At 49.4% G+C, this 26,525-nt stretch overlaps 2 protein-coding genes across 7 annotated transcripts in view; one reads left to right on the top strand and one right to left on the bottom strand.

The window, feature by feature from the left end:
• Positions 1 to 6,175, top strand: part of EXTL3 (exostosin like glycosyltransferase 3) — a 133,933-nt gene extending 127,758 nt beyond the window's left edge. For 5 of the 6 annotated variants that reach the window (XM_082049112.1, XM_082049113.1, XM_082049111.1 and 2 more), the window contains 3 exons: positions 205 to 349; positions 883 to 1,011; positions 2,822 to 6,175. In XM_082049112.1, the coding sequence (XP_081905238.1) occupies positions 205 to 349; positions 883 to 1,011; positions 2,822 to 3,031 (484 nt within the window). In that variant the 3' untranslated portion in view covers positions 3,032 to 6,175. The remainder of the gene's footprint in view (positions 1 to 204; positions 350 to 882; positions 1,012 to 2,821) is intronic. The other variant, XR_014183715.1, reaches the window with a different exon arrangement.
• A 3,642-nt stretch (positions 6,176 to 9,817) lies between these two features.
• The window catches only part of INTS9 (integrator complex subunit 9), a 76,180-nt gene continuing 59,472 nt past the window's right edge, over positions 9,818 to 26,525 (bottom strand). The window contains exons 15-17 of the mRNA XM_082049294.1: positions 14,655 to 14,753; positions 12,472 to 12,609; positions 9,818 to 11,255 (exon numbers count right to left, since the gene is read on the bottom strand). Of these exons, the coding sequence (XP_081905420.1) occupies positions 11,079 to 11,255; positions 12,472 to 12,609; positions 14,655 to 14,753 (414 nt within the window). The 3' untranslated portion in view covers positions 9,818 to 11,078. The remainder of the gene's footprint in view (positions 11,256 to 12,471; positions 12,610 to 14,654; positions 14,754 to 26,525) is intronic.

Here is a 26,525-nt window from a genome sequence, read left to right as displayed (position 1 = left end):
TGCACATTTTAACAACATTAATCCTTTTTTCCCAGACTCCAAGGTATTTTGGCCATTCTTTGGATGAGCAGTTGCTCACCCTTCTCATGTGTAGGCATCTCCATCACTTGCAGGCCCACCTTGGAAGCTGCTCCGTCGGTGTGGAGGGTGAATCCTGTGCGTCGCGGTTGGGTTTGTGTCTCACGGAAGCTCTTGTGTTCGCAGGGTCTGGAGGGAGGCGCGGGACCGCATCGTCGGCTTCCCGGGCCGCTACCACGCCTGGGACATCCCCCACCAGTCCTGGCTCTACAACTCCAACTACTCCTGCGAGCTCTCCATGGTGCTCACTGGTGCTGCCTTCTTCCATAAGGTGAGATGCTGCGGCCGCAAAGCCCTGAGCTTTCCCTTCCTTCTCAGAGCAAACGGAGTCTGCACACTTGTGGGGTTGTATTTTTTCTTTAAAAGAAGCAATTTTGGAGCTCGCCATGTGTTTCCCTGTGCTGCATCTTTACTGTAGCATCTTTAGCCTTACAAAGTGTTGCGAGGGGTAATTTGCAGGGAATTGGCTGGGGGTGTGGGAGACACTGGTTTGTGTTGGAAGGGAGCGGAGCAGAAAGTGGCTCCGTGACATTGTGCCTGTGTCCGTGGGAGAGACAACAGTCAGTAAAGACACCTCGAGAAAAGGAGGGGATGTCTTTTTGTCCTGAGCCGTCGTGTCACAATTTCTGAGGTTCCAGGAGCCTCAGGACTCGATCAGCGTTGGCTTTGGGGTAGATTTGCTGCTGCTGCAGGTACAATAGATCTGGGTGCAGGATTGATTCTGTTATGGGGGGTCTCTGCTGCATCCTTGAGCTCTTTGCTTGGGACACCTTGGGCAACGTTGCACCTTTTTATCCTTCCCAGTACTACGCCTACCTGTACTCCTACGTGATGCCGCAAGCCATCCGTGACATGGTGGATGAATACATCAACTGCGAGGACATCGCCATGAACTTCCTGGTCTCTCACCTGACCAGAAAACCTCCCATCAAGGTAAAGTGCCGGGCGGGAGTTTGTTCTGGGCTTTGTGTTTCTGGTGAAGCGGTGGGTTGTGCCGTGTCTTTGAAAGGCAAGTGGTGTTAGGAGACTGATCTGCTCCGGGGGAAGTAAAATCACAGAAACACGGAATCATTTTGGCTGGAAAAGACACTCAAGGTCATCCAGTCCAACTGTTCACCCACCCCTGGCACTGCCCCATGTCCTGAGAACCTCATGTCCGTCTGTCCAACCCTCCAGGGATGGTGACTCCAGCACTGCCCTGGGCAGCCTGTTCCAATGCCCCACAGCCCTTTGGGGAAGAAATTGTTCCCCACATCCAACCTCAACCTCCCCTGGCGCAACTTGAGGCCGTTTCCTCTGCTCCTGGCGCTTGTTCCTGGGGAGCAGAGCCCGACCCCCCTGGCTCCAAGCTCCTTTCAGGCAGTTCAGAGATCAGAAGGTCTCCCCTCAGCTCCTGTTCTCCAGCTGAACCCCCCAGGTCCCTCAGCCGCTCCATCACACTTGTGCTCCAGCCCCTCACCAGCTCCGTTCCCTTCTCTCCACTCGCTCCAGCACCTCAAGGCCTTTCTTGGCATGAGGGACACACGACCCCTACCAAAACCTGTCAGCATGGCCCCTCTCCATCCTCAAGGAGATGTTGTGCGTGTTCACGAACATGTGAGAAGTCAGTGCAACCCTCAGAACCAGCCAAATCCCACCACAGCAACCAGATAAATTGGGGTTTGACTTACACTGCAGCTCAGCCCAGAGGTTTCCTGGGTCAGCAAAGGTCCTTCTAAACAGCTGATCACAAAAAGGCACATTTTCTTCTTTCCGTTACACACAGCACAAGCAGGAATGGTTTCCTTGCTGGTTTTGTGTGGCTTTCCGGAGCCATCCAGGCCCCCTGTGTGCGGGGGCTGTTGGTCCAAACATAACGGTGCAGCTGAACCTCCCCTGCTCCGTGACAACAAATCAGCGTCACAGTTTTGAGCATGAATTTTGTTGCGGATCATTCTGCTCTTTATCGCTGCTGGCGAACTGCTCTTTACAGCCCTGCGTATGTCTCCCCCCGGCAGGCCAGCTGCCTTGGAGATGGGTCTCAGCCATAAATATGATGGGTGGGTTTTTCTGTGTGATGTTTTTCCCATCTGGAGCTACTATGAAGTGAAGGCTGGAGAGTTTGGTGCAGCTGAGAGCGGAATCAGGCAAAACCAAAGGGCAATGCAATTTGAGGCCCGATTCCACACAGAAAAGGCCTTTCTGGACTTAAATGGGGCCAATAAGAAAGATGGGGACAGACTTTTTAGCGGGACCTGTTATAATAGGACAAGAGGTGATGGTTTTAAACTAAAGGAGGGAGATTCAGGCCGGACATGAGGCAGAAATTGTTTGTGCTGAGGGTGGTGAGAGCCTGGCCCAGGTTGGCCAGAGAGGTGGTGGCTGAACCATCCCTGGAGACATCCCAGGCCAGGCTGGACGGGGCTCTGAGCACCCTGAGCTGGTGCAGATGTCCCTGCTCATGGCAGGGGGGGCACCAGATGGGCTTTGAATGTCCCTTCCAACCCACACCATCCTGTGATTCCATCTGTAGCTGGTGAAAGGAAAGGATTTCCTTTCTCAAGGTCGTGTCTTTTCCCTCAAACAGCTTCTCAAAGCTTAAACCAGAAAAAAGTAACTAAGAATATGTAGATCATCGTGTCCCCCTTTAGCCTTTGCTGTGGCAAAGCTGGTGTGGACCGTGTCCTCCTTTGCTGGGCCACCAGCCGTCCAGGAGAGCTGTGTGAGTGTGTGACAGTGACCCTCCGTGTCCCTCTCTTGCCAGGTCACCTCCCGCTGGACTTTCCGCTGCCCTGGGTGCCCCCAGGCGCTTTCGCACGACGACTCGCACTTCCACGAGCGCCACAAGTGCATCAACTTCTTCGTGAAGGTGTACGGGTACATGCCCCTGCTCTACACCCAGTTCCGCGTGGACTCGGTCCTCTTCAAGACCCGCCTGCCCCACGACAAGACTAAATGCTTCAAGTTCATCTAGAAGCGGGAGGCAGCCGGCCCCCCGGGCTCTCCCGACGGCATCCGGAGGCGGGTGAGGGCGCAGGTGGATTTTTGGCAGGGCTGAGAGTGCGAAACACCTTGTGCTACAGACTCCGGCCTCCCCCACGGAGCAGAAGGGCCGCCCTGCATTGGGACGGGCGCGTTTCCCCCAGCCACGCGGATCAGGATCTCACGGCTCCCTGGGATCGTACACTGAGGAATGGCGCGTTGGCTGGCGGCTCTGCCCCTCCGCTAGCCAAGGGCGACCATTCTTTTTAATTATAATTATTGTTATTTAAAATGAAAAAGTGGTTTAGATTTGCCGCGTGAGGCTTTTTTTTTTTTCCCCCTTTTTTTCCCCTCTACCCGCCCACTTTTCCCTCCGGTTCCGTCTGCGCACTCGGGGGGGCCGGAGCGAGGCCGGGTCAGAGCTGTGTGACACCGTGAGGTTGTTCCCAGCTCCGGTCACCTCTAATGTCCCCGTCCTTCCTCCCACACACCAGGTCCTGGCTCATCTTGCCCTGTGGCTACTACTGAGGACTTCCAGGTGTCGTCTGGTGACGCTCTTTGTTCTGCTCCCTCACTCAAAGGGGGATGAGCAGGGAAGGATTTGACCTCGGAGGGTCGTTCCCCAGCTCCCAGCCTCACTCCGGTCCCCGGGGAGTTTGGCCGCTGCCGCCTCGTTCTCCGTGTCCTTTTCACCCCGCACGGCCCGTGGCGGGTGCTGCTAAACCCCCAAAGATGGGAGCGTGTTGGGGGCTCGGGAATGACCCATCGCAGCACAGACGGGGCTGGCGACGCCTCGACCCGCAGTTTTCTACAGCTGTGGGGCCTCCTGGCCTTTTCACAAAGCGCTTTGGGGCTTTTCCTCCTCGTTTACCAGCCCCGCAGATCTGCTCCAGCAGCACCCGGAGATGGGCTACGGGAAAGCTGATAAAATAAACCAGTTTGCCAAGAGCATCGGAGTGTGGCCGCGGTTGCTGAGAGCGACTCTGTGCAGGGCCCTCTCTGGAGGGGGAGTCGGGGTGTTGGCGCTTCTCTGGAGGTCACTCTGCATTTTGCAGGGTGGAGGAAGGAGAAGACACCGACTGTCAATGCGAAGCGAAGCGCCAGCCCAGCCGGTGTGTCCCTTGTCCCTCCACGTTGGGTTTGCCCCCCGGGCCTCAGCATCGCTGCCTTAAACCCCGTCCCCTCCGCACCCGTGTCCCGGCTTTGGGCTGAGGGTAAATCCCACCAAGAAACGCCGCTGGGATCATGACATGGGGCTGTTTTTGGAGCTGGTTTCTCTCCCACCAAAGCGAAACACCGTTGTGTCCGTGTCTGCGCTCAGCTCTGCTCCGTTCTGCTCCGATCCCACCCCGTAGCAGGAGGGGAGGACACAGGTCGCCCTCCCCGTGTCCTGCTCTCCCCCAGGTGTTCGGGGCAGCCTGGAGAAGCTCTTGCTGGGCAGACGAGAAGGTGAAGCTCGTGTGATTCACCTCCACGTCCCTGGTTGTCCTGCCCGACCCACAGCAGCAGGCTGCAGCTCAGCACCCCGGCGCAGCAGCCGATGTCACCACCTGGTTGTGTCACCCGTGTCCCAGGAGGAGCCAGGACGGGCCGTCAGCAGCTCCAGGGTCAGCCACAGCACCGTTTGGGGTGTTTAGTGGCCTCCCAGCCACGTTTCAGCCATTTTTTGTGTCAGCCCCACGGACCGGGGCACCAACCGCAGCCAAATACGTATCACGGTATCGTGTCCTCTCTGTATGGTTTTTCCTTTCCACTCTCTTTTTGTTCTGACATCAGCTGCTCCATATGGAGCATGTGAAGTCTCATTGTCTTGGAAAATGCGATCGGAGACTCCTGCGAGGCTCCGAAACACCTGCGAGGGCGTTTTCTGCCCCTGCTCGGGGTGGAAACGTGGCTCTTGGCAGCAGCCGCACCGGCCTCAGCGTCCATGAGGGTCTGACCCTCCCGTCGTGGGTTTTAATTGCCCCCTCGTTACTGGTGGCTCGTTAGCAGCAACGGTCACTCACACAGGTCCCTGGTGTGGACCAAGGGGTCCAGCCCCTGCGAGTCCAACGGGAGCAGCTCTGGATTGCACTTTATATAAATAGAGAGATGAGACGCTTCTCAGCAACCTGTTTTCAAACATCCCTTAAGGGAAATGTTATTATTCTGGAGAGAGATTTTAACACAGGGAGCTTGGAAAATAGGGATGTGACGGGAAATACTTGTGTTGCCATTTGCCAAGCCCCTTGGCTGCGGTCGGAGCTGGTGGCCAGCCCAAGGGTGGGTTTTTCTCCCTTTCTCTTGACATGTTTCAGTTCCAGGCCGGCAGAGATTAAAAAAAATCCACATTTTTCTTCCTCCCAGGCTCTTATCATGCTCAACTCTTGCCCAAAGTGGTGCGCTGGTTTTATTTTTGGAGGGTCAGGTTCGAGGCGTCATGGCCACGCGATGGGATCACTGTGTGCACCGATTCATGGGGGCAAAGGGGTAAACAGGGTCCAAGTGGCTGCTCGGGGGGGACAGAAAACAAATGCCAAGAGCATCTCCACCCCCACCCGCGGGGCTGGTGCTGCCCCTCCGGCACCTCTGCTGCTGTGGCTTTTCCTCAAATCCTCCCAAATAGCCCCCAAAACCCCTCCAGAGTCCAGACTCGTGATTCACACCCCGACTTTCTGCTCCTGAGCCATCCCACGATCTGACTGTCCCTGGCTGTCCGAGGGGGGGTGTTTCTGGACACCCTCCCACGCCACCTGTTGCTCTCCTGTGGTTTTCAGGGGGTCCCAGGGTGACCCCGAAGCTCAGGTGAGGTTCCACGATTGGTCCCGGCCCCGGCGCGGTCCCAGCTGCCCCAAGGAGACGTGAAGGTCTCTGTGTGGCTGCCCCTTTTCCGGGAAAAGCTTTTTCCCCATTGCCCGTTCCTGCTGCTCCAGCCAGGGGTGCAGTTTGCTGTAAATAAGATGATCTGCGGTGACACGGAGCCCCCGTGCGCGGTTCGTGCCGCACGGCACAGCCCCCGCGCCGCGGTTGTGCCGACGGCTCCGTGAACACCAGGTTTAAAAGGAAAAAATGCAAGAGAAAAGAAACACTCCTTCAACACGAGCACAATGTTGAGATTTTTTGTAAAAGGATCCAATAAATGGAGAGTTTAACTTGAGACGTCTCCGTGCCTGCTTTGCCAGGGGGGGTGCAGCACCCGAGTGGCTCCGTGGCCCCCAAAAAAGCGTTGCCCCAGGTTTGCATTTCCCAAGGGGGCAGGAGCGGGTGAGCTGGTTGGGAATGGTGGAAACCCCTCAGGAATGGCGGCGCCTGGCGCTAAAACCAGCTGTACCCATTGGGGAGCTCATGGTGGGGCTGAGAGAGCCCCCAGTCCAGCCCCACGGGGGTTTAGGATCCTGACATGAGGGGCTGTTCCCCCCGGCTGCCCTGAGGAGACCTGAGGAGAAGGCTGTTCCCTTCCCTTCCCTTCCCTTCCCTTCCCTTCCCTTCCCTTCCCTTCCCTTCCCTTCCCTTCCCTTCCCTTCCCTTCCCTTCCCTTCCCTTCCCTTCCCTTCCCTTCCCTTCCCTTCCCTTCCCTTCCCTTCCCTTCCCTTCCCTTCCCTTCCCTTCCCTTCCCTTCCCTTCCCTTCCCTTCCCTTCCCCCTTTGGATGGGGGAACAAGCCCTGGGAAGGGCAGGAGGGAATAAACCCCCCTAATAATTCATTACCTTCAACCAGGAGGGAGAGCAGGGGAAAAGTGCTTTACCCATCACTCCTCAAACAAAAATTGTCCCTTTCAGGTGACACATTTCTTTGACATTAAAGCCATTTCGCTGGAGTTTCTCCCCCTGTTTCCGTTCTGCCCAGCAATGCCATAAAAGCTCCTGCAAGAGCTGCGGTGAAGGACTCACAGACACTCGTGCCCTCCCACGGCCCCGGCCAAGCTGGGATGGGCAGAAAGAGGCAAATTAACCAGTTTGGGTTTTTTTTCCCAGCTGAAAATGCAGGAGAATGCTGCAATGTCACAAAGCCGAGGTCCCGTCGCTTAATTAGTTTGCAGGGTTAATTGTTGCCAGGTTAATTAGATCGCCACTTCCACCCACAGCCCAGGGCAGCCCACGTCCCCCGGCATCGCTTTCCTCTTTAAAATAAATGAAAAAAGGCTTAAATTCAAGCGCAGGTGGCGCTGGGGGAGCAGGACGGGCAGGGGAAGGGCCGGGCTGGTGCTGGGGGTGTCATCAACCCTACAGCGGACAATTCACTTTCCAGAGAGCGTCGCTGGGCGTGTGCTGAGCAGCGCGTGGGATTTACACCCGGGCTGGTTGCCAGCGATGAACCGTCACAGGCTTTAGGACCAAAACCGGGACCTTTGTCCCCTGGCGTTTTAATAAGTTATTCAGAGGCTGAAAAGCAACTGGCGGCTGCGTTTTTGTGGATGCCCAATGCACAGGGTTCTCCACCGTCACCACGGGGTGCTGGGTTCAGCCTGGATACGGAGCTGTGTTTGGGAACCCTGGGCTTGGCTTAAATCCCAGCAAAGCCAGGTTTTGCCGCAGGGCAACCAAAAAGTTGCAAAGAGGTGGAGGAGGGATTGGGCTGGCGAAACAGCCGCAAAGCTCCTGCGGCGCCCGGCGGCACCGTGAAAAGTACACGCTCGAAATAATAAATACGAACAACAGTCAGATAGAAATGAGTGACTGTCAGCCTGTTTGCTGGTGACACCAAACTGGGAGGAGTGGTGACACTGGGAGGCTGATACAATATCCGCATGGCTGTTTCTGGTAGGGGTCAGAGCTTTGCACCTCCAATTAGGATTTTGGTGTGAGAGCCCAACCGCATCAGTTGCCTTTCAGTAGTGAAATGAGCTCTGAACTAACAGCTAAGCTTAAGCACAGTTCTAATCCCGTTAATCAGCACAGCAGCCCCCTTCCAGTCCCCCAATTAGCTTCAAACCTCTGTGCTTTTAATATGAATTCTGCCGCAGCAGCTTTCAGCTGGAAGGCTCAAGGCAGCCTGAGAAGGACGGTGTGATTTTCATTTCCCAGAAGAGGAAAGCGAGGCACTAAGCCAGGCACTAAGCCAGGCACTAAGCCAGGACAGTGTCCACAAGCGGCCAGGTAGGACTAGATGGGATCTCGCTGGTTCTGTCAAGTTGATCAAAACTGTGAGATTTCCACAGGGAAACGGAGCAGCCTATTTATTTCTGCCAATGACACACTAATCACTCCTGTTGTGGCCGAAACAGGATGTCTCACTATCCCATATAAATATTTCCTTGATACCTTGAGCTCAGTAAAGCCTCTGGCTCTAACCTGGCTTTCTGTACGACGAGGATGAGGACATCGGGAGGTTGTTGTCCCCTGATGTGCAAAGCTGGTTGGACTGTGCAACTCCAGCAAGGACAGCAAATCTGTCACCTTCCTGCCCTCACACACCTGCAGAGTCGGAGAAACACAGAGCTCGATTAAATCTTTTACGGCAGTGAATCCGCAGCCCTGTTACTGCAGGGCTGTGTGTCATTTAACCACATAAATGTCAGAGAGTCACAGGATGGTTTGGGTTGAAGCGACTGTTAAAGCTCCCCCAGTGCCACCCCTGCCATGAGCAGGGACAACTTCACCAGCTCAGGTTGCTCAGAGCTCGGGTCTGGCTTCTTAAAGCCACAGAATCCCAGAGTGTCAGAGATTGGAAGCTCATCCAGTGCAATCCCCCCATGGAGCAGGAACACCCAGATGAGGTTACACAGGAAGGTGTCCAGGCGGGTTGGAATGTCTGCACAGAAGGAGACTCCACAACCTCCCTGGGCAGCCTGGGCCAGGCTCTGCCACCCTCACCCCCAACAAGTTGCTTCTCAAATCTAAGTGGAACCTCCTGTGTTCCAGTTTGCACCCATTGCCCCTTGTCCTGTCACTGGTTGTCACCAGAAGAGCCTGGCTCCATCCTCCTGACACTCCCCCTTTCCATATTGATCCCCAGCAATGAGTCCCCCCTCAGTGTCCTCTTGTCCAGCTCCAGAGCCCCAGCTCCCTCAGCCTTTCCTCCCACGGGAGATGCTCCACTCCCTCCAGCATCTTGGTGGCTGCGCTGGACTCTCTCCAGCAGTTCCCTGTCCTGCTGGAACTGAGGGGCCACAACTGGACACAAGATTCCAGGTGTGGTCTCCCCAGGGCAGAGCAGAGGGGCAGGAGAACCTCTCTGACCTACTGACCACCCCCTTCTAACCCACCCCAGGTACCATTGGCTTCCTGGCCACAAGGGCCCAGTGCTGGCTCATGGTCACCCTGCTGTCCCCAGGACCCCCAGGTCCCTTTCCCCTACACTGCTCTCCAACAGGTCATTCCCAACTGGAACCTGGGGTTGTTCCTGCACAGATACAAGCCACAAGTGAAGTCCCTTCTAATTATAAATGCAAATGAGTATATTCACAAAACGAAGGCTCTGGAGCACAGGGATTGGTGTGGGTGAGAAGGAGAAAGACACTGCCAAGGACTCGTATTTCACACTCTGCTCTCTCCCTCTGCATCCTCAGCTCAGCTCCGTTTATCACACAACCTCCGTGTGTTACGAATAATCTTTTCGGAGATTTAATTACAAAGTGAAATATGTCCAATTCTTTTATCCCATTTTGGAGCGATGATGAAGAAGCTGAGCTACTGCAAATGTTGTAAACTCTTATGAGGATTAATGCCTCCGCAACAGGTTTTTTATCACATTAATGGTACCATTTCTCTCACGCCCATGACACAGACACAAAGCAAAGGGTATGGATGCTGGAGTCTGTACATCCAATCGAACAGGAATCCTTAATGCGCACGGAATGTGATGTGGAAACTGCAATACCAAATAGTTTTTATTACAGAGCTGTTCCTCCGCTGCCTTAATCTCCCCCGAGCTCTAAACTGAAGGAGCAGTTATATTTTACAAATGTGTATATACACGCACAGGCGGATGTGGAATAAGCATGCAGATGCTTTTATAAACCACACAATGCGCTTCCTCCTTGGCAGGCTTGCTATGCTTTTTATTTTTAACACCAAATAAATACAAACCAACCCAATAAAAACCGAACAGCAGTAAATCTGAGAAATTGGTTGCTTTTAAAAGCAATACTATTAACTAAGTGTAGGCCCCAAATCCATGGTTTGGGGAGTGAAAAGCCTGCCCGGGTCTGCAGTACCGATGGCTTTGTATAAATGGGTCAGTATTTCAATCAGGGTTTGGGATAGCGGGAGGTGAACAAACAGGTTTTTGGAAGGTAGAAACAAGAGGCACTTAAATCCCAAAGGTTTTTCATGAACACTGGGGGTTTACCTGCTTTATCCACTTCTGAAAGTACCTTCCTGAGATAATTCCCCCACTGACTATGGGGGAACCAGGATAAAACAGTTTATTGAGTGTCTCAGTGAAGAGCCCAGAGCTGGGTGGACAAACCCGGTCATAACGGGTGAGGGTGCAGTGTCAACAAACCCTTTGCATTGCTGAAGCTATAAAATCCCTTTGTTTTTGCAAGGAATGGCCCATGTTGCCTCCAAGCTGCTGCATGTCCAGCACAGCGCTCTTCTTCTATTTCATCTTTTATAATCTTTGCCTTACCAGCTTTCTCATTCCTCTTCGTGCCAGTGAAACACACACATATGTAAATGGAGGACAGAGAGGAAATTCAGTCTGGTAACTGGGAAGAAAAACAACATCTTAATATCTGCGGCCACTGTTTCAATATTCTCGGAGTTTTCTCAGGGATACAATGCTGAGGGTCACACAGAAACGTCTGCGTCTGGACACAATTTCACCCTGACCTTGTAAATATACACTCTATTCATTTACTCTGCAGTTCATATCTCCTCTAAGATTCCAACTCCCAATCTTACAGAACAGGAATCCTCTCCAAAGTTGTCCAAAACCAGTTAAAAAAATTAAAAATAGATAGATATTAAAAATACTTCCTTGCTTCTCCATGAAGGGAAGGGGGTTTCTGGTCTCATAGAATCAGGAAATTCTCTCTCTTCGGGGTGATGCTCTGGAGATGTTTTAGCTCAGGGGCTCTGGGGTGAATCCTTGCAGAGCAGCACGATGACCAGGAGCTAAAATTTCTGCAGGAATTTGAGCACCAGGTCGCGCAGCTTCACCCTCAGGGGTTCGTCGTTGTCGCAGATGATGTGCGTGGAGTCCTCCTCGATCTGAATGAGGGTTTCTGCTTCCTGCAGCAGGACGATGTGGCCCTTGGCTGTGTCCTCCACCTTCACGTCACTGAACCCATGCTGGAGGTGGGGAGGGAGGAAATGAGAGAGGTGTTACTGCAACTCAGGAAAATGGGTGGAGATGAGCCCAGGGCACAGGGGGAACGGCTACAAAATACAGGGTGCCATTCCAGATACCCTAGGTCTTTGGGTTTTGCAGAGGAAACACGCACAGGTTAAGATAAATATGGCCCTCATTACACAGATGGATAAACTACAGAAGAGGGAGAGGCTCAAGTCAACATCTTCCACCACACCAGCTCACTGTAATTGCAAAATCTTGAGAGACAAAGAGGACAAATGGCTCCTTTAACTACTGAAATGTCCATCCAATGACATTACGGCCTCAAAGAAGATGATAGTGGAGAGCTACTGAACCCCAGGGCAAACTTCCTCAGGGACAATCCTGCCCTTTTTCCTGCTAATTTTCTCCAAGGATTCATGCAGGTGAGAACTGGGCTCCACGGAGCAGTAACCAACTGCCTGCAAGTTCAGCCACCGAGCCGCCCGTCCTGCAGCTGCGCAGGGAGTTCATCAGCAGAGACACTGCCAGGATCTCTTAGAGTCATGGAATCGTTTTGGCTGGAAAAGACCCTCAAGATCATCGAGTTCAACCATTAACCCACCCCTGGCACTGCCCCGTGTCCCTGAGAACCTCATGTCCGTCTGTCCAACCCTCCAGGGATGGTGACTCCAGCACTGCCCTGGGCAGCCTGTTCCAATGCCCCACAGCCCTTTGGGGAAGAAATTGTTCCCCACATCCAACCTCAACCTCCCCTGGCGCAACTTGAGGCCGTTTCCTCTGCTCCTGACGCTTGTTCCTGGGGAGCAGAGCCCGACACCCCTGGCTCCAAGCTCCTTTCAGGCAGTTCAGAGATCAGAAGGTCTCCCCTCAGCTCCTGTTCTCCAGGACCCTCCAGGTCCATCAGCCGTATAATTCATTATTCGGTCAACTCATCTTCACAAAACTTGTAGGAACTTATATACTTCTGAGACCTCCTCCCCACTGTTCAAATTCATTGGAAATCAGCTGATGAATCCAGAAGTTACATGGGGGAAAGTCAACTACCCAGAGTGACCCCAAAATCTCCGCTTCCATTCCCACATTCCCCAAAGTGCTTTGCCAGCTCATTACCCTCACTTCCAGCCACACTAAAATGATTTTCCAACTCTGCTAGCAAAGCAGCGTGTTTCTGAGATGGGGAGAAATGGGCTTGAACCACCACAGACTTCTCACCTTCTCGAGCGTCTGCACAAACTGGTCCACAGGAATGGAGCCGCTCAGCAACGGCTTCAAGGGTTTGCACTCCGGCACATCATCACTCACTCGCTTTCTCTTCTTGCTGGCGGGAGGTTGCGGAGGTTTTGGAGGGAGCTAATGGATGAGGAGATGCACAGTAATGACGTGAATCACATCGGCTTATTGTTATTTTGTCAGAATAACAAGCACATCAAATAGGAAAGGAATACTGATTTGGTTTTCAGTGACTAAGGGGAAATATTGCAGTGTTGAAGGGGAGAGGAGAAACCCAGCCTAGCGCTCCACGGCACCTCCGCACACACAGGCCACCACTTCTAGAAATAAATGAGCAGTTGTAGTTCAAAACTCCGTCATCCTAAAATTTCTGTAAATTCAGTTCTGCTCAAATTTCTGTCTGACTTAAGACTGAAGCTTTTTATTCTAGTATTCAATACTCTGCAATATTTTCTAGGAATCATGCCTTAAAGAAGTCAACGCCTTGAAAATCATGCTCAGGCTGGGAAACAGGCAAATTCAGGGCAAGTAACTACTTGGGGAATGAAAAAAATGGCTAATTTATTCCTCGCTGCCCTCAGAGAAGCGAGTCTTCAGGAAGAACCTGCATACAGACAACATGAGAGATGCTGCAGTGCCTGAAAAAGCGTGATCTGGGTATAATTTTGTGCTGCTTCAGGAAACTCTGCTTTAAGTCGTCCCTGAGAGCAGCAGGGGCGCTGCCAACCTGTGCGTCGCTGCATGTGCAGGTAACAGTGCTTCTGAAAGAGCATCCCATTTAATGGAGATGGAAATCAGATCCCTATAAAATAACAGTGAGGAAATTATTGTGTAAAACAAGTCTTGTGCCAAGTTAGTCAGGTCGGGGAAGTGTCAGCATTCGTCTTTCCCAGTGAACAAAACAACTCAATCCCTGGGAAAAAGGTGCTGGGGGAAATTTCTCCGAACTCTTGGCAGGACCGTTTGCCAGGGATGTGTCTGCACAACACACGGGGAATTCGCCTCCAGCAACCCCAGAGTCTCGTGGCACCTGTGCCCCCAGGTGACAGACTGGGCTCCTCTCTACTCTGTGTCTTTCCCACCACGTAGCACCACACCTGAACCTGCTGCTGTGATGTCCCCGTGTTTCCTTCAACAGCGACGCGTGTTCTTGACCCTTGGGAGAGAAATGCCGCCTGCTCGGGCTTCAGTTCCACAGCAGCGATGCACCTGAGTCACTTTACCAACCCCACAGTTTTCCCTGAAGTCGGTGGGTGTATGTGTGTGTCTCACGTTACTTGTGTGTGAAACAGTCGTGGTGGGTCCCAAGCTCAGACAATTCCAACAGATACCACCACGCTGACTTATCTCCGGCCATTTGTGAGGGCTCTGGCATTTTAAGCCTAGGTCTGAGCTTATTTGGCATCAGGAATCAGAGTAGAAAAGGCAGTAAACTAACAACACAGAGGGAAACGCAGCCTCAGACCAACAGCATGTTAATATTTTGATTTGTTCAGTGTTGCCCAGTGTTTCTAGGGAATTGACCTGGAAAAAGTAAGACAGCGTGTCTGCTGTGCACTGATATAAATCCTTAATCGATCTTTATGTCCCTACATTAAAGCCATTACCATATTGGGCCCTCTTCCCGAGTGCTACGCAGGTCCCCCAGACACCATCTCCCTCTACAGAGCATTAATTGCAGTGCCAGCCTAAAGGAGGCGGTAAGAAGAAAGCAGACACTGCTACTTTGCACAAGGATGTAGAATCTGCTTCTTGGGGGGCAGGACAAACTGAGGAGGACAGTCCCTTCACATGGCTCATGTTGTAGGTCACCTCTGACCCTCAGTTCTGAGTCCATAAGAGCCCGGCGGGTGCTGCTCCCGGTGTCTGGGTTACACAGAGAGCTGTGTGATTTGTAGCCTCTCTTCACGAATAATCTCACCTCCCCTTTTATCTTAGCCAGGCACACGGCCAACGACAAAAGGAGAGTGAGATTTATTTGCATCCTACTCTCTGCTCTAAGTGTAATTCCTCACTCCTACATTCCAGGACAAAGCATCTGATGAGGACTCTGCTCCGGTGGGGAAAGAGCGGTTGGAGAGGCTGCCTCATGAGAACAGCTGGGGTCCCAGATGGCAGGAGAGCCGGTGTAAGGATATTTTTCTCCCTTTCCCATGATACCGTACCTGCAGCACATGCTTGTTGTCTTTAGTATGCAACACGGCAGAAACTGTTGCTAAGGAAATACCCGGCTTAATCTCCAAGGGCACGAGCGAATCTGCAAGCTAAAGCAAAAGAAGGATTTTGTTCAGCAAGTGATCATCTCAAAATTTGTATGAATCCAGCTGTGACTTAAATTGGCAGCGTGGTATTTTAAAACATGGACTAATGAACTGTAAACTCAAACCCACTGACACAATGACAGAGCACTTCTCTTACCTGCTAAACCTCCTGCCAGCTCTTAGATACTGATTTTCACACCCTTATCAGAGCAGTGCGAGGTTTTCAGAAACCAAGGCAAGTCACACAAAATATAACAGTTAAAGAGAAACCTTGTTTAAAAAGACATCGACCATGTTTTTTATGTTTTGATTAGTAAAACTCATAAACTAATTCAGCTTTGTTTATTATGTTTGTTATGTCGATGCACAATGAAAAATCCAAGCCAGTTTCAGTTCCTTAGCACTGTGGCATTCAGGCTGGAAGCAAAGGGTTTGTCCTTAAGAACCCAATGGCTCTGTTGACTGGTTTGAAATTTTTCCTTACAATGCTGCATTGAAACCCTTCCACTGCCTTTTATATCACTCTTTTCTGAAGGAAAATAACATTTAGTCTTGGCTCCAGCTTTGAATTGAGTGGCAGCCTCCCGAGATGCTCAGCATTGAGGGTGCTGGCAGTGAATGTGGGGTGGGCAGTGAGGCTTGCAGAAGTTGACCGGCTGGGAAGCAGCTCTTCCAGACGTGTTTCCAAGGGAATGATGCAGAAAACACGGCTTGTGAGCACAGAAGAGTATTCCTTTTTTACCTTCATGGGAGTTCTAGGTGACAATGCACTGGACACGGGGTGTTGTGTGGTCCTGTCTTGTCCTGTTTCTTCCAAACAAAACGGTTCTGTGATTCTATGAAGTCAAAGCACGCTCTGTGTCTGTGGGAAAACCCTGCAGGCACCTCACAAAATAAAACCGGGTAAGATTGCTCATGTGTTATACCACCGCATGGAAGAATTTTCCAGCTGTGAAGACCCGATGGAACAGACTCTACTTGGCTGTTTTTCCCAACATTTGTACCATCCACGCACTCAGACCATCGCCCCATCTCACGTATTAATACAAAAAGCCTCTACGGATGATCTTCACCTGAACTTCATTCCCTTTCATCCTCAAACACCTCCAGTTGGAGCCAGATATTAAGAAGAGCTTAACCTCCAGGTGAAGGAGCATTTTTGAAGGTTCAGCCATCACTGACAGTAGCACTTCCATGGAGCAGAGCTCCGGAGAACCAGCTGCCATCATTGTCCCACCAGCAAGACAACACCAGCTCTCTTTAGCTTCCCAGGTGCTCCCATGGATGGAAAGTACAAAGAGAAATGGAACAAATTTCAGAAAAACAGAGTATATTTCCACTTTGGAGATAAAGCACCTGAGGCAAAAGTAGATTGAATCACTCAGCAAAGGCCATTTACTGAATTTTCAACAGGATCTAAACCAGGAGAGGGATGGAACACAACCGGACCCTGCCACTTCTCAAGAAACATCAGGCACAAATACCTTACTGCCAAATACTCTGGTCTGCTGTAAATTAGGATTACAGAGGTGATCACTATTACCGCAAAGCTCTAAACCTCATGAATACAGAAGCTACAGAAGTTGACTTACTTCAGAAAGCAACTCGCTACCGGCTTAATCCTTTTGCCATCAAAGCACTGAGGTTCTTCTGTTGGTTTCAGTGGCAGCAACGTTCAGCTCCTTCTTCTGAAAACCTTTCCTACCACTATGAAAGTTGCAGGAACATTTTGAGAGCACCTCCTTGAAATAAAACAGTTGGATAAATGATTGCACTGCATTCAGATCCACTAAGTTTTGCACATATTCAGACTTGGCGAATCTTAGAAATCAAAATTTCATGAAGCAATCCACGTTGCTCTCCCTCTGGGCCTCTGTTCAAGATCTTGAAAGCAGTCAATTTGAATACAGCCTTTACAGTGTGTTGTTGAAGGCTAAGAGAATGAAAATATAACGCTAATCACTGCTCCAGATTTCCCCAGCACCTACAAATTGTAACGCTGGCAGCACTTTGCAGGGTCAAAAGCACTTTCCATTCCCACCAGCATCCAGAGGAGGATCAATACAAAATGGGCTGTAATGAAGAATATACGGCAAAATGACAAACACTGTCAAGAGAAAGGTCCTTAAAAAACAGAGAGTTGCTTAGAATTCAAGTCCTCTTCTGCCACTGAAATACTTTGATATTAACATTTACGTGGGTTTTAACCACACCGCTGGTAAACGGCAACACTTTAATTACTAACAGTCAAAAAGACAGCAAGACAGATGTTCACTTCTATTCTTCCTAAGATCTTGCTTCATCTCACAGCCCTCTTCAAGTTGCGGCCAACGCTTTTATTATAGAAGTTCACTGACCCAAACCAAAAAGGTCATTTAATCACATCCAGTCACTCACCCACCGCTCTGCTCCTTTCCATTGACCTCCTGCACACACACAGCACAGAACTCTTCCAAAACACCGGGTAAAAAACCCTTCTCAGAGAGACAGCAAATCTTGGCTGTACTCCAAGCAACGGCAACTCCAGCATTTCCCCTCAAAACTTCAATTTTCCTTGCAGCTAGGAAACCGTGTCTTATTTCAAGGTTGAATTTGTCCAGCTTTCTGCTGCTGGATCTTGTTATGGCTTTGTCTGCAAGACTGAGAAGCCCCCCACGATGCAAGAATAAATGTTTTTTCCTTCCAGTCATTATCACGAGTCTAATCCCACATGCTGGCATGAGGGAGTCGCGAAAGCAGAGCCGCACGGCACTGAGCACCAGTGTTGTGTTAATCAGTCCCCAGGAGCGCTTGGGCTGCCTTAAGACAAACCTGCGTGTGTTACGTGTTCTGCGTATCTCGGGTTTTTTTAATTCCTCCTGTTAAGGAAAGTTTAAAATACAGACCACCAACAAAAAGAGTTATTTACTCTCAGTAGCCTGGAAGTGCTGATGTGAATGTTGTCACGGTTGAGGGAGAGAAGAGGCAGCGCTGCAGTTCTGCTCCTGTGATCTGAGCTTCCACCTATGTTTTCACAGAGTAAAGACACAAACTGACGAAATTTAACAAGGGAAAGTGTAGAGTCCTGCATCTGGGCAGGAACAACCCCAGGTTCCAATATAGGCTGGGAAATTACATATTAGAGAGCAGTGTAGGGGAAAGAGACCTGGGGGTCCTGGGGACAGCAGGGTGACCATGAGCCAGCACTGGGCCCTTGTGGCCAGGAAGCCAACGGTACCTGGAGTGGGTTAGAAGGGGGTGGTCAGTAGATTGAGAGACGTCCTCCTTCCCCTCTACTCCGCCCTGGTGAGACCCCATCTAGAATATTGTGTCCAGTTCTGGGCCCCTCAGTTCCAGAAGGACAGGGAACTGCTGGAGAGGGTCCAGCGTAGGGCAACAAAGATGATTAAGGGAGTGGAGCATCTCCCTTATGAAGAAAGGCTGAGGGAGCTGGGGCTCTTTAGTTTGGAGAAGAGGAGACTGAGGGGTGACCTTATTAATGTTTATAAATATATAAAGGGTGAGTGCCATGAGGATGGAGCCAGGCTCTTCTCGGTGGCAAACAATGATAGGACAAGGGGTAATGGGATCAAGCTGGAACACAAGAGGTTCCACTTAAATTTGAGAAGAAACTTATTCTCAGTGAGGGTGGCAGAGCCTGGAACAGGCTGCCCATGGAGGTTGTGGAGTCTCCTTCTCTGCAGACATTCCAACCCGCCTGGACATGTTCCTGTGCGACCTCACCTGGGTGTTCCTGCTCCAGCAGCGGGATTGGACTACATGATCTTTTGAGGTCCCTTCCAATCCCAAACATGCTGTGATACTGTACGTAAATCTGTCAGGTAGGATTGTACTTCAACAAAACGCGATAAGACACATACTATTTGAGCCCAAACACCGCGGTTGGCCAAAGTACAGTTGTTTATACAGCACAATGCACACAGGCTTGGTTATTCTGAAGTCTCTACTAAGGCCTTTACCATGGACAATGGTCCTAAACTTAAGGTCATAAGCAGTCAGCAGCCAAAAATCCTCTTGTTGGCAATCTGAACAATGACTGAAGATGGGATCTGAAAATCCTATTAGTAAAAAAAAAAAATATGAGGCTGGATGATCGGTGAATAAAATGGGGAAAGGGCCAGAATTTTAGCACACATGGTTTTGGTCCTATGGGGGATTTTCCCGGTGAAAGCCATCAGGTCAGTAATTAAAATCCCCTTAACTTTTAAGGTCTGAAATTCACTGATGTGTACACTAGATTATAGCATGTGTATTTAGAAAGGGACACAGCTGGGCTTTTATATCAGCATTAAGTGTCTTTTTTCCAGATCTGCACACTGTGCAGAAGGGGAAGGAGCCAGAGCTGCAACAATGGGTCAAACCACAGAAATCAAAGACATGAAACAGAGCTGTGAAACCACTGGGCAGGACAGACCCATCATGAACTCAACACATTGCAAATCCTTGGAAAAAAAATAAAGAAATAATAAAGTTGTAATATGTTCCTTGGGGCAGGGGTCAGTTTTGTTCAGTGCTTGTGCAATGCTCATAGCTCAGAAATCCTACTGAAGTCTCCATTATTCATGCTGCTATGCTGCAATAATAAAAGAAATGGAAGGAAAACTTAAATCATCAGAAGTGGATCACATGCAACTAACACAACGGCTTTCTCTGCTAAGCCAACTGCTGAGGGAATTGGGGCAGCCACTGTCTGCGCTTCATGAACGGAGCACGAGGAAGGTACCACATGGGAAATGACCAACCTCGGATTTCTACAGCAGTCCTGAGGCAGGGAAAAAGCTGGTTAAAGCAAAAATATCCTCAGACAAGCACGGAGCTGGTGCTGCAACTCCTCAAGGGTCAGTCTTGAGCTTACACCCCCACAATTTTTATTAATGACCTCGGTGCAGAACAAAGAGTGTTCAGAAGGCCGCACTGCAGTTTGTAGAGGGAGGTTTAATAGAAAGAAAACTCAGGTGAAGAACTAGATGACCTCCAGAACCGGAGGAAGAAAAACAAGATGAAATTCAATAGCATGAAATACAAGGCCAGGGACTGAGCTAACACTGAGAAATTCTGCTGTGAGCTGGCAGCTGCTGGAAATGACAGAGGTGAAGGGTTCAGGTTTATTAGTCCATCTCATGAGAACCGAGAGTCATGAATGTGACACGGCCGTGAAAAAGCCAAATGCAACTCCAGGAAATACCAGGTAATTCTAGCAGAGCTATTGCTATTATATTTGCCCCAGCAAGATCTCATCTGAACGACTTGTAAATCATGGGTAACTTAAGTTCAACTAAGATACTGTGTGAGCTGACACAGGCAGGATGCAGGAACAACCACAAAACCACGCAAGAAATGCGAAGAGCAAATGTATTTATTTGCTAGAGAGTCACCAAACCTGCTGTTTTCACCTGTGTTTCAGAGATTTCAAAGATTCCCATAGACATATCTTATCACCGTGCTTTGATCTTTCCCATTGCAGGGCTGGAATCTCCAGCAGGTTCCATTGGATGCCTCTAAGTCCATCACAGACCGACATTATCTACTTGTCCAACAAACAAGGCTATATAACAATTAGTATGATATATATGCGTTTTTCTACACCTTAGCTGCAGGTCACTTGAGCATCTTTATCATTCTGCTCGCCAATATTCCGTTGTTTTCCCACAGATACATTGATCAGGGCAGGAGAAGCTGTCTTGGAAGAGGAAGGTAAATAACTTGGCTTGTTTAGCCTGGCAAAAAGAAAGCTAAAAGGAGAATTTGATTATTCTACATCAACACCGCAGGGAAAACACCAACAAAAGGGAAAATCTATTCATGCTAAAACATGATGTTAAGAATAAAGCATGTGCAGACCAGCCACGAAACGCATGGGCTGGAAATTAGGATTTTTCTCGCCATCAGAGACAGTGAGGGTTTGAACAGCATTCTAGTGGGAACAGCAGCGGCAAAAGGCTTCACAATGTGAAGCTGGTGCCTTCCATTTTTTGAGGCACATTATAAACACTATTACTCACCGCAGTTGGGTTCTGGCCATGTAACCCATGAGGGCATTGCCATTTCTAGGTGGAAATGATTGCTTAGAGCCTTGGAGCTTGGCAGGTATAAAGAGATTCCCATCCAGATCCTATCCCCTAAAGAGGATGCAATTTGTATGTGACAGGAAAATATCTTCTCCCCGTTATTAGAGAAACCCAAAGATTTTAAGATCGTGTGCCCCTGCCTCATCCTCCATCCCTCCGCTCACCTCGTTCCCCACACACATCAAATCCAGTTTCCAGAAGCAGAAAAGCATCTTCCCAGTGCACCTTTAATAGGAAAAGAGCAGACACAGAAACGCACAAGAGATTATAGCACAGGCAGAAGTCTCCAACAGACTCAGCCTTGGCTTGATACCATCTGCAAAAGAGGCAGAGTCCGAGTGCAGGAAGTCTGGAAGTACCAGATCCTGCAGAAGGAACAAAATATATGTCATCAAACACATATGCCAAAGGGGAAAAGGTCTAAAGATGTAAATATGCCTGTGGAGCAAGCATTCATGACCAGCTATGAAACGAGGCGCAAGCGTGTTCCAGGTCTCTGTGCGGTAAAATGGAAATCAGGGAACCTTTCCAATGAGACTTAAAGGAACCAAGTCATTTCCAATAGAGAAGAACAAACATCCTACAACTAAGAGCATCCATGTAATTGTTAGTGGGTGATTTGAGTCATGTCTTGTTGGGATTTCAGCATCAGATTTTACAGAAACCAAGTGTTTTAAATGGGAGGATGAAGTTGCTAAAGTAACCCTAATTCATCAGATCTTCCAGTCTCTGTGGGGCTGCTACAACTCTCTCTGGAGTGGATTTTAAAGTCACATTAACTGCAGTGGATGAAAAATCATGACTTAAGTATCTAAAGTTCTTTTTATTGCTTAAAAATGCCCCCATCTTAGCTTTACTCTTCCATAGAGCTAACATCTGGTGGAGAAATAAAACAGGCTGAAGGTTTAGTCCTGCAGTTTGAAGCAAGGAAACAAAACCCCTTCTTCTCCACGTTCAACTAATGGACCAGGGCTCCAGATCAACATGATGAACCTTCACAGAATCACAGAATCCCAGAATGTTGGGGGATGGAAGGGCCCTGGAAAGCTCATCCAGTGCAATCCCCCCATGGAGCAGGAACACCCAGATGAGGTTACACAGGAAGGTGTCCAGGCGGGTTGGAATGTCTGCACAGAAGGAGACTCCACAACCTCCCTGGGCAGCCTGGGCCAGGCTCTGCCACCCTCACTGAGAAGAAGTTTCTTCTCAAATTTAAGTGGAACCACCTATGTTTGAACCCATTACCCCTTGTCCTGTCACTGGTTGTCACCAGAAGAGCCTGGCTCCATCCTCCTGACACTCCCCCTTTCCATCTTGATCCCCAGGAATGAGTCACCCCTCAGTCTCCTCTTCCCCAGCTCCAGAGCCCCAGCTCCCTCAGCCTTTCCTCCCACGGGAGATGCTCCACTCCCTTCAGCATCTTGGTGGCTGCGCTGGACTCTCTCCAGCAGTTCCCTGTCCTGCTGGAACTGAGGGGCCACAACTGGACACAAGATTCCAGGTGTGGTCTCCCCAGGGCAGAGTAGAGGGGCAGGAGAACCTCTCTGACCTACTGACCACCCCCTTCTAACCCACCCCAGGTACCATTGGCTTCCTGGCCACAAGGGCCCAGTGCTGGCTCATGGTCACCCTGCTGTCCCCAGGACCCCCAGGTCCCTTTCCCCTACGCTGCTCTCTAATAGGTCATTCCCCAACTTATATTGGAACCTGGGGTCTCCAAAGCCTGGAAATAGAACCAGAAAGAGACGTAGTGACCAACCAACAGGAAATAATCCCGGCTGGGATTACAAACAGTAGTCTTAGCACAAAATCTAACCACTGGCTTTTTACAATCCTGTGCCAAGAAACAGTTTTAAGGAGGTATTTAAGAAGTGTAATGAAGTGGATTTATGGCTGGTTAATGCAACTCTTCCCCAATCTGCTGCACAGACCAGGAGCAGGAGGGAAACAGTTATTTGAGGAACTTAAAAGACGACAGTGGAAGCCAAAGGCAGCAGAAGCAGAAATCAGCCTCAAACCTGAATGAAAAACAACATGTAGGGGAAGCAAGGATGTGAAATATCTTCAAAGTAAAGGCAAGAAGCTTATAGAATGCAAAAGATGAGGCATTTGAAAGATATGAAAATCAAAATATTCAAAATGTAGTAACGAGTTTGTGGGGCAGAATGTCAAGTCAGAATGTGATGTTGCTGCAGCTGATTGGGAAAAAGAGAGGTGAGAGCCTGGCTAGAAAAGAGTGTTATCTTACAGCCAGCCATCGAAAATGATGGAGGAACAAACTCAGATATTAACGTGGGCCGCACAGGCAGGCTGGGGGCAGAAAAGCAGATCCAAGTATCCTCAGTCTAAACAGGACAACCTGCGAAAAGATAAAAGGTGAAGGGACTGAGAGCTAACACATTCAAAGCCCAAAAAGGAGAGGAGGAGGGATGAGAATTCTCTGCAGAAGAATGGCCAGGAGAGAAAAGGGAGTGAGGTGGGAGACATTTTTAAGAAGGAAAAAATGGCTTGATTGCTTTGAATGCTAATGATGTAAATCAGGAGGATGGCAGACGACAGCGGTTCTGGCTTTGTCTCAGCAAAGGTTGGTAAAAGCTGGGAGAAGAGTATCAGTGGAATGGACAAAAGGTGAAGTCAAATTTGGAGGCCTGTGCTAGAATGAGGGAGGTACCCCAGGCAACTTTACAGCCAGTGGATTCAGTGAGCTCGGAGCTGATCGTAGCAGAAGCAAAGCAGGATGGTTTTATTTCATTTACTTTATGGTAAGTGAGGCTACGGCATCTTCATACAAGGGGGAACAGGCCGGGGAAAAAGGAATGGAGAGATCGGGAGACTGGATAATATGGGGTCAGCAAAATGAATCAAGGGTTAGAAATAAGACAGAAATCAAACTGAAACATGGGAGGAGGTTGGAGAGGCAAGGTGAAAGCCATGTTTTGCCTCTGTCCTGGTTTTGTTAAAACCAAGTTTCTCTTTTAGTGAATGTGTCTGTCAGCTAAAGCTTTCAGATTAGCTGCATTTTCCTGGAGAACCAGATCCATGTTTTGGTGAACACAGCAATGGAATGCGAGGTCATTGATAAGCATGGATGCACATCTCGCCAGAGGGGCAACGAGAAACAGGGGACCAAAAACTGACCAACGGAGTATAACATCCCATTCATGTGATAATTCATAGAAAACTGAGAGATCACGAGGATCTCGTCCCTTTTCCTTATGGTGACATTAGGAGAGGACTTTGTGAGTTGTCCCTGTGAACTGAGGCCAGTGACAGACTGAATCCAGTTCCATTGGCTGCAGAGTCCAGTCCAGGACTTCGGGTGCCAGAGCAGTTGCCGGGACTTTCAAGATTGGTTTTGTATATTTTGTATTATTTTCTCTATTTTATCAGTAGCATTAGTAAAACATGTTTAATTTTCCCAACTCTCTTCTCTCTGTCCTCCTTTCCCTCCCGATCGCCTGTCCTGAGTGGGAAGTGGGGAGAGGGGGTTAACAATACATCTGCCACGGGTTTATTGTCACCCCGCAATCAAAACCCTCGACAGCCTCCCTTTCTCTCACAAAGGAGTTGGCAAGATCCTGCATGGAAAGAGAAGTCAAGGCAGGAGAAGGGGAGGATGGATTGAAAGGTACAGAATTACAATGGGCCGCCACGTGGCTTTTTTCTTAATTATCCCCTGCAAGAGTTCCTTATAATTTCACCTCATGTCGGGCTGTGCTTTGCACGCTCCCACTCTCCTATACTGGCCCGTGTCCTGAAGAACTTGCAGACAGAGTATCGCTCAAGTCAGGCTGCTGCTGAAATAAGTGATCCACATCATTGTTCAGCTGTAATTAAACTGGAGGCACATTATTTGCTCAGACACTAGTGTTTAATTTATCTGTTTGCTCCAGAAGGTGTTTTCCATTCTCCCGTCGTTCTCCCGTGAACAGACAATGCCTAACCAATTTCCAGGAAGCAGTCTTTCTCTTTATTACTTTTTAAAGTGAAAGGCAGATGCTGAGAAGAACAAATGAGTTGAAGTGTAAAGGTTTCCACAATACCTCGGAGAGTCATTCCAGCCTGGTGCTTTGGGACTGTTGAAATCTCTCTCTAAACAAAGGCTGCTCTGAGTGTAAATCTCATTAACATACAACAGTCCGGCTTGACCTGACTTTGCTCTTCGGTGAAGTGATTGAAATGTAGACAAGCTCCAGCAGTATCACTAAATTTGCATTAGTCTGACAGGCCAGAATGAACCACCGAGACAGTTTTGGAAAGGAAATTTCACGTTATCACATGGAAAGGAAATGTCACATTATCGCACCGGCACTCTGCATCGACTGAAACCAGGCTCAGCCAGCTGTTTGGTTTTCAAAAGCTTTAAGAATCCAGACAGAAGGTTCATTGCTGAGAAAGGGCTGTGGCTGTTAGGAGAAGGCCCTGATCAGGACTTCATTGAAGCAGACGTTCTTTTGTGGAACTTTTAGCTACTTTAGACTCAAGCCCTCTCCCTGGAGCAGATTTAGCAATTACTATTTTTTTGCCAGGGTGGATTTCATCATTCCATTTTTGCCTAACAAGGTTTTGACAAATAAGAAGCCATTGCAAGGTTTGCTAGGAGCTATAAAATACCCTTTCCAATTGCCTCTTGAGGCTTAACCAAAGCCCAGAGATGGTGGTACCCGCATGCAACAAATGACCTTTCCTTGCAGTGCAGAGATTCCTATATATTCAGGCACCATTAAAGAGTCTTTCTGGATGAAACTACTGAAAAAGGGACATGAAGCAGCCAATACTCTCCACCAGGGAGCCTCATCTATTGTATTTACAATCCTGTCTTGCACAACCCACCCAGCAGAAGGGGAAGATCCCATTATTTTTTGCCACCACTGTGTAAATCCTGCGTGAAACCACCAGGTTGTCGGCATCTGCTTCTCCAAACCAACATCCTAGTGACCCCCCTGCAAAACGGGACAATGATCCTTTGGGATTAACTGTTGTGAGTGGTTACACAGAGGAGGGATTACATTTATCAGCTACGCTGTGAAGGCTCAAAGACCAAAGTCAGAGAGGGTTGGAGACAACATACCATCATCACCACTCTGCAGGTCAAGTTGGAAGTGAAAACCAGCCTCACGTGGTGATGTGATGAACACACGTTTTTGCAACAAGTTGGAAAGTGCAGCTTTGGAAGCAGGGAGAATACCTGGACATGGAAAATCATAAGATGCTCCTACTCCCTGAGCATGGCTAGCTTGGAAATCAGAACTCCCGTGTGAGTATAATTTGATGTTATTTGTTAGAGGAAAGAAAAAGGGCTATTTCTGTCGGTATTCTTGTCTGTGCAGCTTTCTGCTCAAACTCTCCAGGTTAAAGTGAATGCAATAGAAACCAGATCTCCTTTTCCACGTGCTTCTTTGATACTCATTCCCAGGTTGGTGAATAACACGTTGTCTACAGCGCATCCTCCCTCCAACCCCTCAGCAGTTTTGGGAAGCGCTCTTATTTCTGTGCACTGTTTTTGGAAGCACAGGAAGAATCCACTGGCTTCAGTGACAGCACCTGAAAACCCCTGGAGATGTGGGTTTGAGAAATGAAGAGCATTTTCACACTGGTGAATCCACGTGGTTTCTTGAGCAGGAACTTCTTGGCAGGAACTTCCAAATGTATGAGGGCTGGTGAATATTCATCTGTAGCATGTGTGCTAATCTGCATTCTCTTTGCA

Source organism: Streptopelia decaocto (genome assembly GCF_964273445.1).
Source record: "Streptopelia decaocto genome assembly, chromosome: 3".
Taxonomy (NCBI): domain Eukaryota; kingdom Metazoa; phylum Chordata; class Aves; order Columbiformes; family Columbidae; genus Streptopelia; species Streptopelia decaocto.
The sequence above is the reverse complement of the archived record's forward strand: the minus strand, read 5'-3'. Positions and strand labels throughout refer to the sequence as shown.